At 33.9% G+C, this 14,066-nt stretch overlaps 1 protein-coding gene across 4 annotated transcripts in view; it reads left to right on the plus strand.

The window, feature by feature from the left end:
* SLC4A10 (solute carrier family 4 member 10) overlaps positions 1-14,066 on the plus strand; it is a 221,952-nt gene that overhangs the window by 86,048 nt on the left and 121,838 nt on the right. For all 4 annotated transcript variants that reach the window (XM_065881067.1, XM_065881068.1, XM_065881069.1 and 1 more), the window contains exons 5-6: positions 3,692-3,852; positions 11,059-11,247. In XM_065881067.1, the coding sequence (XP_065737139.1) occupies positions 3,692-3,852; positions 11,059-11,247 (350 nt within the window). The remainder of the gene's footprint in view (positions 1-3,691; positions 3,853-11,058; positions 11,248-14,066) is intronic.

The following is a 14,066-nucleotide window of genomic DNA, read 5'->3' on the forward strand; positions in this document are numbered from 1 at the left end:
AAATAAACTTTGGTACATCCATACAGTGGAATACTTTTCAACAATAAAAAGGAACAAACTATTGATATATACAACAACTTGGATGGATCTCAAGGGCATTGTGTTTTAGTGAAAAAATGTCTAGCTCAAAAAGTTGCAAACTATATGATTCTATTTACATAACATCCTCAAAATGACAAAACTATAGTGATGAAGAACAGATTAATGATTACCTGGGGAAAGAAACAGGGTGAAGATTGGGAATATAAAGGAAGCTCACTTGTGGTGATGGAACAGTTTTGTATCTTGATTATGGTGGTGGTTTTTACACACACACAAACACACGTACACCCCCCCCCATATCTTCTCAAGATTCTTAATCTAAATATTCCCTTTCAAAGGAACCAAGATAAAATGATGTAGATGCTTCTTTACTTATTTAATTATTTTCACTGTTATCTGGAAGTAAAATTTAACTATAAATCCCCTTAGAAGAAGAGGTTGGATCATTTTGCATAGATCAAGAAGCCCATGGATATTTAAAAATGAATTTATTATTAGCGTTATTACAACTTACAAACAATATTATTGTATGGGTCAGTCTATAGATTTATACTTAAGTAATTAAGAAACAATATGTTTTTTTTAGTAATGTATCAACACTCTTTTCAGGATTCCTTGAGTGAAAATTTTAAATACAACATTTTAGTAGCAATTCTGTATAGAAAGATGACAGAAAGTACCAGAGCTCCAGAAAAGAGAAATCTATAGTCCCCCAAACAAAATTACACCCTTTTATGACCCTAACTCTTCTTTACCACACAACAGACTGGAAACTAGATTTCAAATCTAACAAGGTTCTTCAGTCAAAATAACACCAGCATAAGTGATGCTGTAAAGACTCCCTTCTTTTATTCTTTTTGTCTGAAAAACCACATCATATGTGAGTAGTATATAAGGTGACAGAAGATTTAATAAAAGTTGTATCCACTCTCTTGGTACACCTTCTGTGGATAACATAAGATGAGAGGGAGAGAACACAGAACATTTTTCAACTTGAGATTTGTTCCAGACAAGAAGGAAAATTAAATGTTAAATCTGTTGTTTTCACTATAGGCTTTAGCATAAGATATCTTAGCTAAAAAAGTCCATAAATCCAACTGAAGTAATTGTATTATGGTAAAAAATGGGCACAGACTCTGGAGAAAAACAAGAACAGTTGGAGTTGATCTGGTTTGACAAGGTTAGTGACTAGGTGATCCTGGACAAGTTTTGAATGTGTTGAATTTGTCTTATCATTTTACAGATGAGAAAACTGTGGCCCAGAGAAGTTGCAAGACTTTCCCTTGGTCACACAGCAATTTAGATATAGAATAGGGCCCCAAACCTAGATTTCTTTTTATTCCCAACTAGTCCAATACACTTTCCACAGTACTATCCCATTTCAAAATGTCTGTCAAGAGGTTGATCCTTGGAGATATTGACATTCACGTTACCATGTCCTTACTTTTATACCTGGCAAGAAATACTAGATTATTATATTTATCAAAAGTATATTCACTCTCACCATTAATTCTAATTAGGAACTTGATGCTGGTATGAATTGCTAAAATTTGTATCAGTTAGGATAGGCTATATTATGCTAGAAAAAATATCCTGTAATTTCAAATGCTTAAAACCACAAAGGTTTATTTATGGTTCATGATACATGTCCATCATGAATCAGTAGAAGCTCTGCACCACTGCTCTAGTCGTTACTCGGAGACTCTGGATGATAGAACCGCCTACATCTTGAACATAGCTGGTGGCCACAGACGGAAAAAGAGCTCCAGAGGGTCTCATCCTAGCAATGAAAAACTCCAGTCTGGAAGTGGCACAGAGAATTTCTGCTCACGATTCTTTGTCAACAGTGGCCTCACCCAGTTAAAAGAAAGCCAGGTAGTGATATCCTACTCTTTACTAAGAAGAGAGGGAGAACTAGTTATAGTTGGTGAGCAGTATTAATGACCATCCCATGATCTGTGATGCATTATGGCCCTGTAAAGGGCTGAAAATCGTTAAGATTCACTAATATGAAAAAATTCCCAACTGTGTAGACAAAAATACTCTATAAAATTGTCACCATTTGAAGAGATACTGTCAGTGATTTGTGCTTAAATATTAGTTGTTTCAACCTTCAAGCATTCTCTAAACTTATGATAGGCATAAACATAGGACTGTAAATTTTTGGCAGGCATAACTGTTCTTCCCTACTAGTTTCCTTTTTACTTCCTGACGTTTTCATCCTTGAACTCTGAGGACAGATCCATAGCTGTCTTTATCGTTCTTGGAACTCTACACACAAATCTTTCTGACTAGCCCTTTTGCTTAGGTTTTTTAGCTGGCCGATACACTGGTTCTTAACTATACAAGATGTCCTCTGTTGGAGTTGGAGTTGTATCATTTGATTACACAAAACAGCAATAAAATATCATATAGATAGGAAGTTTGAGTGATATTGCATGGAGAGAGGAAGTTAGCGCAAAAGTGACAAGGAGAGAAAATAGGAAAATGGTGGGGGACGGAGAGAGGAGAGGCATTTAGGCTAGGCTTCATTAGAAATGGTGGAATTAATATGGCTATCTACTAAGATTAAAAAGCAAGTCCCTAAAAGAATAAGAGATTTAGTGCTAGTGCCAGAGCAGTAAAATCATCGATTTCTCTTTATCCCTTCCATTTATCTTAGTTAGAAACAATCTCAGATATTACTACTCATTTCACTCCAAGAAGGCAGTGGTCTCCCATTTGGCACCGTGTTATCAATGTTCTTCTATTCTCCGGCCCTGGCAGGAACACTCAGGGAATGGGGGCTGAGCTCAGTTCTCATAGATTTAGTCCCTAGGAAGTGACTACAATCACTAGATTTCATCCAAACAGGGCTAATAAGTATTTTTCCTATGGAATAGTCCCCAAATTATACTAGCTTCCCTAAAAATCAAAGGGCAAAATTGTCAAGAGATTCAAATATTGTTTTAAGACCTCCCACTAAAAGAAAAATGAGTACTCTTTCATTTTCTTTTGCATTTTTTAACCACCGTTATCTTTCCATGTAGTGTACTCTCTTTATTAGTTCTACAACAGATTCCCTGTGACCACTGACTGAACGTTTATATTGATATATTTTTTCAGTGCTAGAAAGATTAATTAAAAACCTGAGTTTTTGTTTGTTTTAAACATATCTTTCAATGACAGAAAGAATGTTTGTTAAATGGAATTAAAATGAAATAAACCAGATGACTTGGGCTGGCTTTTACTTACTTCTGAAATCCTTGAAACCAAGAAGTAATGTGAATAGCTTTATACTTCTACCTTTTATTGTTGGGATAAAGGTTCATTCATCTACAATGTAATATTCAATGTGCTGATAATAATATTTATTTGTAACTTGGGAAAAATTCAAAATTAGGTAACTTAATGCCTGAAGGGAGATCTCTTAAAGTGAATGCAATGCATGTTCTATGGAAATATTTTTGCCATAAATATCAGTGTCTTTACGGTAGTAAAATCATTTGTTTTATACTTATGGCTAAAATTCACCCCCCTTTCTTTTTTTTTCATCTTGGAATGGCCTTCTTTTAATGTGTTTTGTTTTAAGAATAATTTTATAGCAGGGTAGTGGTGAAATAAAAACGTGTTACAAATTTAAAAAAAATTATAATATTTATTTGAATAGGTGGTTGAAGTTTGAAGAAGATGTGGAAGATGGAGGGGAAAGGTGGAGCAAGCCTTATGTGGCTACTCTTTCACTGCACAGCTTGTTTGAGTTGAGAAGTTGTATTCTGAATGGAACTGTGTTGCTGGACATGCATGCCAACACTTTAGAAGAAATTGCAGGTACATCCTTTTTTCTCCTTAGTCTATTTCACACTTATGGGTACAGCTGATTTTTTTAATTCCCTTTTTCTTATAATTCTATACACGTGTGACCTTTAGGAAAGTAATTCTCATGATCAGTGTATGAGACCTCAAAAATAACTTTGTTTTACCACCTCATTTAAGATAAAAGAAGTTGAATCTCAAAGAAATATGGTCTAACATGCCAGTGGCAAGTCTAGGACAAGAATCTATATACCTTGGTTTCCATTTAGCATATATTGTTTTTCATCATCATATGTAATTAGACTGTCACCATTAGAAAATTGAAGGAAAAATCCATAAAGCTAGAGACTGATTTTTTTCAATATTCAAATACATGAAATAGCCAAATGAAAAAGTTTCAGCAATTAGGAAAAATGTTAGCTTAGGATAGAACAGAAAGGTATGGCCATTTATTTTAAACTGAATTAAAAATCTTGAATTCCAGAGGAGGCCAAGTGATGAAGTTTAGATTAGTTTATAATTGAAACTATGGCTTGCATCTGGGATGAATGATTTGTACTAGAAGTCTATTATGGCTATATCACACAAGCAGTTATATTTAGGAAGCATCTTACTGTTATTCTGCAAATAAAAGCAAAGAACTCCTATATCTTTTCAGCTGGAAGACAAACATTTTAGTAAAAACAAAATAATACAAAAAAAACACAGAAATGAGTTTGTTTTTTTTTTTTTTTTTTTTTTTTTTTTTTGCGGTACGCGGGCCTCTCACTGTTGTGGCCTCTCCTGTTGCGGAGCGCAGGCTCCGGACGCGCAGGCTCAGCGTCCATGGCTCACGGGCCCAGCCACTCCGCGGCATGTGGGACCTTCCCAGACCGGGGCACGAACCCGCGTCCCCTGAATCGGCAGGCAGACTCTCAACCACTGCGCCACCAGGGAAGCCCCAGAAATGAGTTTTGAAAGGGTATAAACGAAATGGTTACTGGAGATTTTTAAAAATAAAAACAAAGCTAGGACTCAGGCAGTTTTAAAAATTCCTAGTTCAGAAAAACATAAAAGCAGTTCCATGTGGAATTTATTTGTGGAGTAGAAAGACTTCAGAGAGACTTCAGTGTCTTAATTATATTGTAGAGATGGGAAAAAACCCCAAAACACTCTGTGTGTTTTTGGATCACGTAAACGAGAAAATATTGTATTTGAAAAATAATGTATCTAATTTAATCTTCAGAATAACCTCATAAAGTAAGTGCATTCCCATATTTCAATAAGAAAATAGAAATTCTGAAACTTTCATGGTTCCAGTTCCATTTAAGGGCCTCTGACTTTAAGCTCCATGTTCCTTCTATTACACTACAACTACTGTCTGAAGAAAGAGATGGCTTGAAGTGGTTGTTGTTAATTCCTTTAAAATTATTTATTTGGCTGTTGGTGCTGATAGGCATACATACATTGCAATATGTGTGAAAAAAAAAGTAAGCATGGAGAGATATTTTGGCTCACAATATTAAGCACAAACAAAAAAAAAACACACACAAAACAAACAGGAAAGATGAGCTTTCCTCCCCTCAGTTTCATACAACACTTATAAAGAGATTACATTTTAAATACAGAACTAGAGCCTAAACGATGATATAAAGTTAAATACAGTATACTTTTCGGAAGAACACAGGATACAGTAACAGGTCACACTAAATCAAGACTTAAAGAAATGACTAACATGGAAATTAGCAAACTTCCTGAGAACGCTGGTATAGTAGCCATCCAATTCAATTTCCTAGCTTTACATTATGGGGTATTGCTGATACCCAATAAAAATTTTTATGTTTTAATTATGAATGAAATGGCTGGGTTCTTCCTAGTACTTTGCAGTTTAGGAAGCTCTTTTTAGTAATTCTACAACTATCTTTTTGATATTCAAAACAAACTTGGGGCTTAGTATTATTATTGTTATCCTTCATAAATAAAGTGACTCAGAAGGTTAAAGGTCTTGCCCAAAATAAGGAGTTTATTTCTGCTACTTATGTCAGTGATGGCATTACCTGTGAAAATGGATTAATTCAAATGAGTTTTGGATTGGCTGTATGTAATGAAGCTGTCAAATTCCTCAACCAGGCAAAATTAGCCTCAGAAAATTCTCTTCATAGTTTTACCAGGCTTTAAATTTCTTAAAACATGTAATTTCTAATGCTTTCTTTAGGAATTTATTTCTACCAGGAAATATTCTCCTGTTATAATTTGACTAAAACTCTGTTGTTTATCACTTTAGCTTGGTTTTGTTGTCTAAACTTATGCTTCCTTTCCCTAAACCTGCCCTCTTCCCCAAGCTCAACTCTGTAGAATATGTACAGGTTGTTAGCTCTGTTGAATCTAGCTTTTTAAAGCAAATTACATTTTCTAAGTCTATTCTTACAAATGAAAGTAGTTCAGTGGAAGTCTCAATATCCCAAATAGGTTTTTAGTATTCTTTCTTCTTTTATAATTAGTCTGTATTTTTCTGCCTCCAAAGTAGACCAACTTTTTTAATGTCCCATTTTCAGTGTACAACAGTGTAAACTGCCATTCAGAAAAGGTCAGTAGTTTAGTTAACACCACGTAGAAAAATAGGATTACAAGTACCTGTGTTGATCATTGTTTCCTTAGGTTCCTTTTCAATCATTAATGAGAAGAGATTCTCTCTCTTTGAGTAATTTTAATTTGGTGTATTTAATCCAAAGGTATTTATTTCTGCCCTCAATAAAATCTCATTAATAAATTTTCTCTGATAGCTTGTAATTATTTTTATTGTTTACTTATTGATATTTTTACTTTGTGACAATTTAGCTGTATTATGAAGTTTGTAGTAAATGTTTTACATTTTGAAGACTTCTAACTTTGTATTTTCACATCCATCACTATATTTTATTATCACAGAAACCTTGAGGTAGGGAAGAGACTATTTCCTACATTTTATAAACAGATAAATAGAAAGTGATACATTACAGGTAGCACTTGCAGAGATGGGAATAATTTCTTTTGATTAATCTATAATCATAAATTTTGTTTTTTTCTATTTCATGATAATTTGGGACCATAGTGATTAACTTTAAGATTTGGAACTTTTTCTTCACCTCTTATTTATCATACTTTTATATATGTTAGGCAGTTGCTAATGTATTAGTCGCAGTTTCTGTTTTGCAAAAGCTAGATATAATAGTTTATCTTTAAGGGCTCTAAGCCCTAGTCCTTTGCAAATGCACAGGCTCTGCAGCTTAATGTTTTCTAGACATTTCCTAGTAGAGGAATATGACCCAGATATTGTTTTAGAATGGTCAAGGATTTTTATATCAATGTTCTGATATGTTTTTAATAGACTCTTAAATAATTCTTTAAAGAGATTTTTGTAGACTTAGCAGGAGAAAATCCCATTTGTATCTGGCAGGTCTGTCAAGAATTTCTGGTGTAATTAAAGTAGGATTTTCTTTTGGATAAAGTTAATTTAAAAGTGTCTATTTCCCAATGTTTTAAGGAACTCAGAATAAATTTAAACTTCTTCCTTCAAAATATTACTTAACTTTTCAAATCCAAAATTCTCCAGATATATTTTCTTATCCTGATTTATTCTGATATGGAGATTAATTGTATTAAAAATGCTTCTCAATTATATTCATATAAATTATAGGAAATTTTACGGTTTATGTTAATCTCTTAAATTCAGCACTGTAAAGATTAATAATGGAAATATTACCTCTATAGTGTGTCTACTTTAACCTATTGCTGTCAATGAGGGTAAGATACTAAAACCAAACCAAAGTTAGTACCATGGACAGATTAACAATCATAGTTCTCAACTCATTAAAACAACTCTTGCTGTTTAAAATCTTTCATCAAAGGAAAAATCCACAGTTTGCTCCACTGAATATAATCTGAAGATTTGGGAGTATGTTAATAGCCATATATATATATTTTAATGCCTATGCTATTACCATCCTTGGTCTGGAAAGTAAGTTTTCTTATGGTAATTTACATTTTTATTACATACACTTCTGTTAGTAGTGTCAACCAAACTGTAAAATTTAGAACCCCCTATTGCCCACTTCTCCCCCAGCATCTTTGAAGACAATGGATTTTTAAGACAAAGCAATTATACGATCATCTTTAAAGAAGCGGAGATTTATATAGAGTCTGTAAAATCTCATGGTCTCTAGAGGCTTTCATTCAATAGTCAAATGGATTGATCATGACAAAATAATTGCCTGATTAAGATGAAAAGTATTTTTTCACTTTCTGAGGTTTTTCTACACAAATACTGCTAGTTTTTCTGGAGCCTGTTTAGTGCTAGCAGACTGTGACCAATTTATCCCTTTTCTTCTTGCTTCTTCTCTTATCACCCAGATCCTGGCATTGAGCTTTGGCAGGCTGGACTGTATTATTTAGGCATCATAGTCTGCTGAGATTGTTGGTCTTGACTCCGGGCCTAAAGCCATTATGGCCCATTATCCTTTCTTACTTTTCAAGGTTAATACTAATTTATATTATAGTGGCGAAGAGCACAATGTAAATAATTAGTGAATCACACTCGCTTTGATACTTAAATTTCACCTTAGCATAAGTTATATTCTTAAGCAAGTTGATTAACTTTTCCAGTTCATTAAGACATTGCTTGGTCATGTTATACCTTAGAGGAGTTTGCTATGTATTTCTGCGACTAACGAGCAGACGAGTGTTCTTTTCTATTTATCTTATGTAACTGTTTTATATAAAGACGTTATCTCTGAAAAACTTTGAAGCTAGTGACTTATTTTTCGTAGTGCTTAGGCCTGGAAAGATTGTGCTTTGATAAGAATGAAAAACTATAACCATGTGCATGTTTTATTACATGATTACTTTTTATTCCGATTAGAATATTGAACTGGGGATACATATCATGGTTTACAGATGAAACTGCTGCATGATGGTATCCTTTTGGTGTCTGAATAATCTACTTTACAGCTCCTATCATGAAGTATATAATGCATATTTTATATACATTTTTCCATCTTAGCAAGGTTGCAGTGTAAAGTCATGTATGTGGACAATTTATCATTTCCTTTATTTCAAATTAATCCAAGGGTTTTATAACTACTGATCTCAAAAAAACTGAGATATAAGTTTAAATATTCTGTACTATCATACATTTTCAGAACCGGAAGAGACTTTGGAGGTAATTATAGTGGACATTATGGCTGACTCCCAGACATTCATTCTACCTCTTTCCATTGTAAACAGCCAAGTGATAGAACAAAGTTGGCAAATTATGCTCTATATGCAAATATGGCCACTGCCTGATTTTGTTAGGCATGTGAGCTAAGAATGGTTATTATATTTTATATGACTGAAAAATAATAAAAAGAAAATCAATATTTTGCAACATGAAAATTATATGAAATTCTAATTTTAGTATCCATAAAAAGTTTTATTGAAACACAATTATGGTAATTTGTGTACGTGTTGTCTATGGCTACTTTCATGCTATAAAAATGGAGTTGAGTAGTTGTGGCAGAGATTGTATGGCCTGCAAAGCCTAAAATATTTATTATCTGGCCCATTACACAAAAGGTTTGTCTACCTCTGGTTTAGAGAAATGACTCCACAGTGAAGGGCAGTTCTTGATTAGTCTAAGCCAACTGGGGATCCCATCTTCTTTGTCAGTGATTGGCTCAGCATGGACAGGACTATGTCAGTTGAGCTTAGAATTGTTCCTGGGTAGGGGAAAAAGGACTTTTCTTTTAAGAAAAAGTCACAAAAAGGCAAAGAATCTCTGATATGAACAAAGATGTGTATCTCCTTGTTGCTGCTGGCACCCACCTTATGACCATAAGGAAAATAGCCTGAAGTTAAAGCTCACACCTCGAGGAGGGGGAAGCTGACAAAATCACAGAGAAATGGAGTTAAATCCAACCTAACTTTGATTTTTCTGCTAGGTAAGCCAGTGAAATTTATTGTTTTAGATAGTTTGATTTGGGTTTTCTGTTATTGATAAATCCAACTTTGCCTCTGCTTGATACACTATTATAAAATACAGATAAATGATTTAAAACAAGCAAAAAATTTAAACCATGGGCCCATAACCTACTTAAAGGAAATCGCAAAGAAAATCTTGTTCTGGGAAATATTTACTGAGGGCCTCAATATTCCAATCAGTGCATTAGGTGCCTTATGTCCTGGCAACAATGCTGTTATGAGATAGCTATTACCTCTGTCTTAGAAATAAGGACACTGCGACTATTCAACTTTACAAGGCCACACAGCTGGAATGTGGGACAGTGATCCAAGTCTGTTTCCCCAGTCGTTTCCTTTTCACACTGAAGGAAAACATTATTTGGAAAGGAGGATTCTGCTAATTTTCAAATCTTCAGTGTACTCAGTGGGGCAGCGGGAGACAATGCATTGTAATCTGCTTTACATAAGGAGTTAGCACCTCAGAAAATCAAATAGAGTTAATATTTGATCATATGAAAGCAGATTAATTACACTGAGGTTTATTGAGGTGATCTTTATATTACCAAGAACTCATCTACTCATTTTCTAGGCATTTCTGACACGTATGGTAAATATCCATCTGCTTAGTTATAGCCTGCTGAAATCTCACCTTTTATTCTTTGTTTTATGGGTATAGAAGGTTTTCTAAAATATAAACACATTATCAAGGAAGGTTTGAGAGGACTGACTTTATATTAATGTGAAAGAATTGTTTACTCTCCAAATGCAACCAGCTAGGTAGTTGCCTAAGCCTCCTTGCATCAGATTTTAACCGATGGACTTAAGGAAGAAACATGGAAATTATTCTCTACTAGGAAAAGGGAGGAAAACCATATTAAAATATATGTATGAGACATTTTAATTTTAAACATGCTAATCATATTTATATTACTCCTGATACTATTCCCTCTCGTCAGTGTGAATAATGGAGAACATAAAGCACTTTGTTCTCGATACAACTATTCCTGTTTGAAAAATAAAACTCCATAAGATCATTACATATTTAAAAATGAATGGTTTATTTTCCCAAATCTTTCTTGTGTAGCATTTCTACAAAGAAAGACAAACTTCTGTTTCTAAGACCATACTTAGAGATTTTTTAAAGGAATTCATTCCTATTTTAAGAGGAATAATATTATCTAGGGTATGCATATTTGGACTCAGTGGTTCACTACTGGAACATTACAGGAAAGCTGTGCTCATTTTCTTTCTACCTTCACTCTTCAGATATGGTCCTTGATCAACAAGTGAGCTCAGGTCAGCTCAATGATGATGTACGCCACAGGGTCCATGAGGCACTGATGAAACAGCATCACCACCAGAATCAGAAAAAACTCACCAATAGGATTCCCATTGTTCGCTCCTTTGCTGATATTGGCAAGAAACAATCAGAACCAAATTCCATGGATAAAAATGGTAAGTATTTCTTTATTGTACTCTTATCGTTTATTATAGTTGTCTGAAATATCAAAGTCCTTTAAAATATGTTTTACTTGAAAATGATCTATTGAAATTCAGATTGTTGTGGTAGAATTGTTTCTTTTCATATTCATGTATTGTTTTATTATCAGGCATCAAACTGTAGAAATTTTATTAACAAAGATTTAAAGTTTCCTGAAAGGCTCATGAAAGAATGCAAGGGAAATTTTATCTAATAAGAAGTTATACACTCAAATGTAGCAAACATAAACTGAGTGTCAATTGCATCACAAATAAGGCTCTAGTCTTTGTCTCATAGCTTGAGAATGTAATGCAATGCTTTGACGTAAGGTCTTTTAGTTAAAATGAATAATGATCAACATTTAGTGATTGTGGAAAAAAAGATATTGGCTTCATGTTGCTCATGGTCAACAAATCCCTTTCTAGATTACAGTTGAAAAGAGCAGCTCGTGCATTACTTGTGTCTCTACTTATATTAAGCCTGATTTCTAGTTCATGGGCTCGTCGCTCTTTGCAGTACTACACCATCAATGTCCATGGAGCGTCCGCACTTACCATCTTGGCTCACCAACATAGATGAGCCACTATCATTTGATAGTAAACAACCATTGATAGGAATTGATAGAAAACAACCATTGTTTTCTAGCAGTCATTCATGACTTACTTCTTGGCAATCATGAAGCAAAAACAGTGTTTCTAATTGTTTTATCCTTTCTTCTGTATTTTGTTCTCTCTTTGCATCCATTTGACCCTTCATCTTTTACATTAAGGAAATTGCTTAGAAATCTCTTATCATTCATCCTTTCCATCAGTCTTGTGAAGGAAAATGAAGTTATCATAAGGATGATATGAATTGGTTATACTTCCGCTAGCTATAAAAGTTCCCAGTTTTAAAGGATACAAATTAATGAAAAGTAATTTCAAATGTTTTACTAGAAAGACTCCAATTTCCACAAATAGACTAAGCATGTGTATTGACAGCATGGACTTTATGTAATTTCACTCCTATTTTCAAAAGCTTCAGAGATGCTTTATATACAAATGCATGAAAATGAGGTTTTTTTCAGATTCTGCTTTAATGGGAATTTTTACCAGTTTTCATACTACTGAATCAAATATACACAAGTAGAACAAATACTTTAATAAATCAATAATGATGGTTAGATGTACTGTTGTCTCAGAACACAGAACTAGTTCTAAATAATTTTTGAAATACTCATTTGATTTTTTTAAAAAACCTTCAATGACTGAATGTGTAAATCGTTGTTATATCGAAGACTCTGTAGTTGTGCACATATTAAGTTCAATAAAAGTGTTATGAGTGCTTTACAGTATATACCAACTTGTATTTGTAGATCCCACTGGATATTCTGAGGATTTATAACTTGCTTTGAATTACATCATATATTTAAAATATATTCATATTCTAAATCACAATTTGCTTTAAAATATGTTATATATGAAAATGATAAAATGAAGCTTTTATATTCTGAAACTTATTATAAATATAGTACTTTTATTATGCTTACAATACTAGCATGTATTTGATATGATGATATTAAGAAAACAGATTAAGATATTTACGAATTTTGACTATGGACTTATGTCTATGTGATTCTAAACAACTTATTAAAATATTCTCATTAACTAAATCTCTATGAATGCAAGCACATTTTATAAAAATAAACTTCTGCCTTTATTTCATTTACCTTTACTGGAAATCAGACCATAAAATATATGTCTATGAGAATGTTATGTGTTTATTCAAAGATGCAAGGATTTTGGGTTGTGAACTAGCTGTATATCTCAAACTTCACTGGGGATAACATTTACTATCAAATGATTTTATTGCATTATGTTTTTGGAGGGAAGAGGGTACTGAATTCACTGGATGAATTATTTTTTGTAATGTCATGTAGACCTGGACACACTGTTTGTTACAGCTCTAAACTTTCATTAAACATAAGAAGAGGTGACAGAATTATAGCTTTAAATCGTAAAGTCCACATATAGATACATATACATACAGAGGTTTTCTTTTTTTTTTTTTAATTTATTTATTTAATTTATTTTTGGCCGCACTGGGTCTTCGTTGCTGCACGCGGGCTTTCTCTAGTTGCCATGAGTGGGGGCTACTCTTCCTTGCGGTGCACGTGCTTCTCATTGCGGTGGCTTCTCTTGTTGCAGAGCATGGGCTCTAGGCACGCGGGCCTCAGTAGTCGTGGCACGAAGGCTCAGTAGTTGTGGCTTGCGGGCTCTAGAGCGCAGACTCAGTAGTTGTGGTGCAGGGGCTTAGCTGTTCCGTGGCATGTGGGATCTTCCCGGACCAGGGCTTGAACCCGTGTCCCCTGCATTGGCAGACAGATTCTTAACCACTGCACTACCAGGGAAGTCCCCAGAGTTTTTCTGAGAGCCTACTTTTTGTCTTATTCAGGCAATTGCTTCGTTTTTCTGAAAACTAGAATATGAGTAGTTCTGAAATGATTCTGTCACCATCTGTACAATCAGCCTTTATCTGAACACATACAGATCCTTTTGAGGCATACATTAAGGTAATAAAAACTTGGAAACGTTTCTAATAAGATTCATATATCCAATTAAGTATTGTAGAAGTGGTTTCCTAAGCCTGGGCTTATAACACCTCCTTGTGACTCTGTTTTGCTTCCTCAAACACTTTGCATAATTATGTGTGTTAAGAATTCTGAAAATGTGAATAGACTTCACCAATTTAGAAATAAATCTCCTATCCAGAAGTGAAAAGAAGTGTGAAAGACCTTTATTACTAAGGTTCTCAA

This window comes from Phocoena phocoena, chromosome 7 (genome assembly GCF_963924675.1).
Source record: "Phocoena phocoena chromosome 7, mPhoPho1.1, whole genome shotgun sequence".
Classification (NCBI taxonomy): domain Eukaryota; kingdom Metazoa; phylum Chordata; class Mammalia; order Artiodactyla; family Phocoenidae; genus Phocoena; species Phocoena phocoena.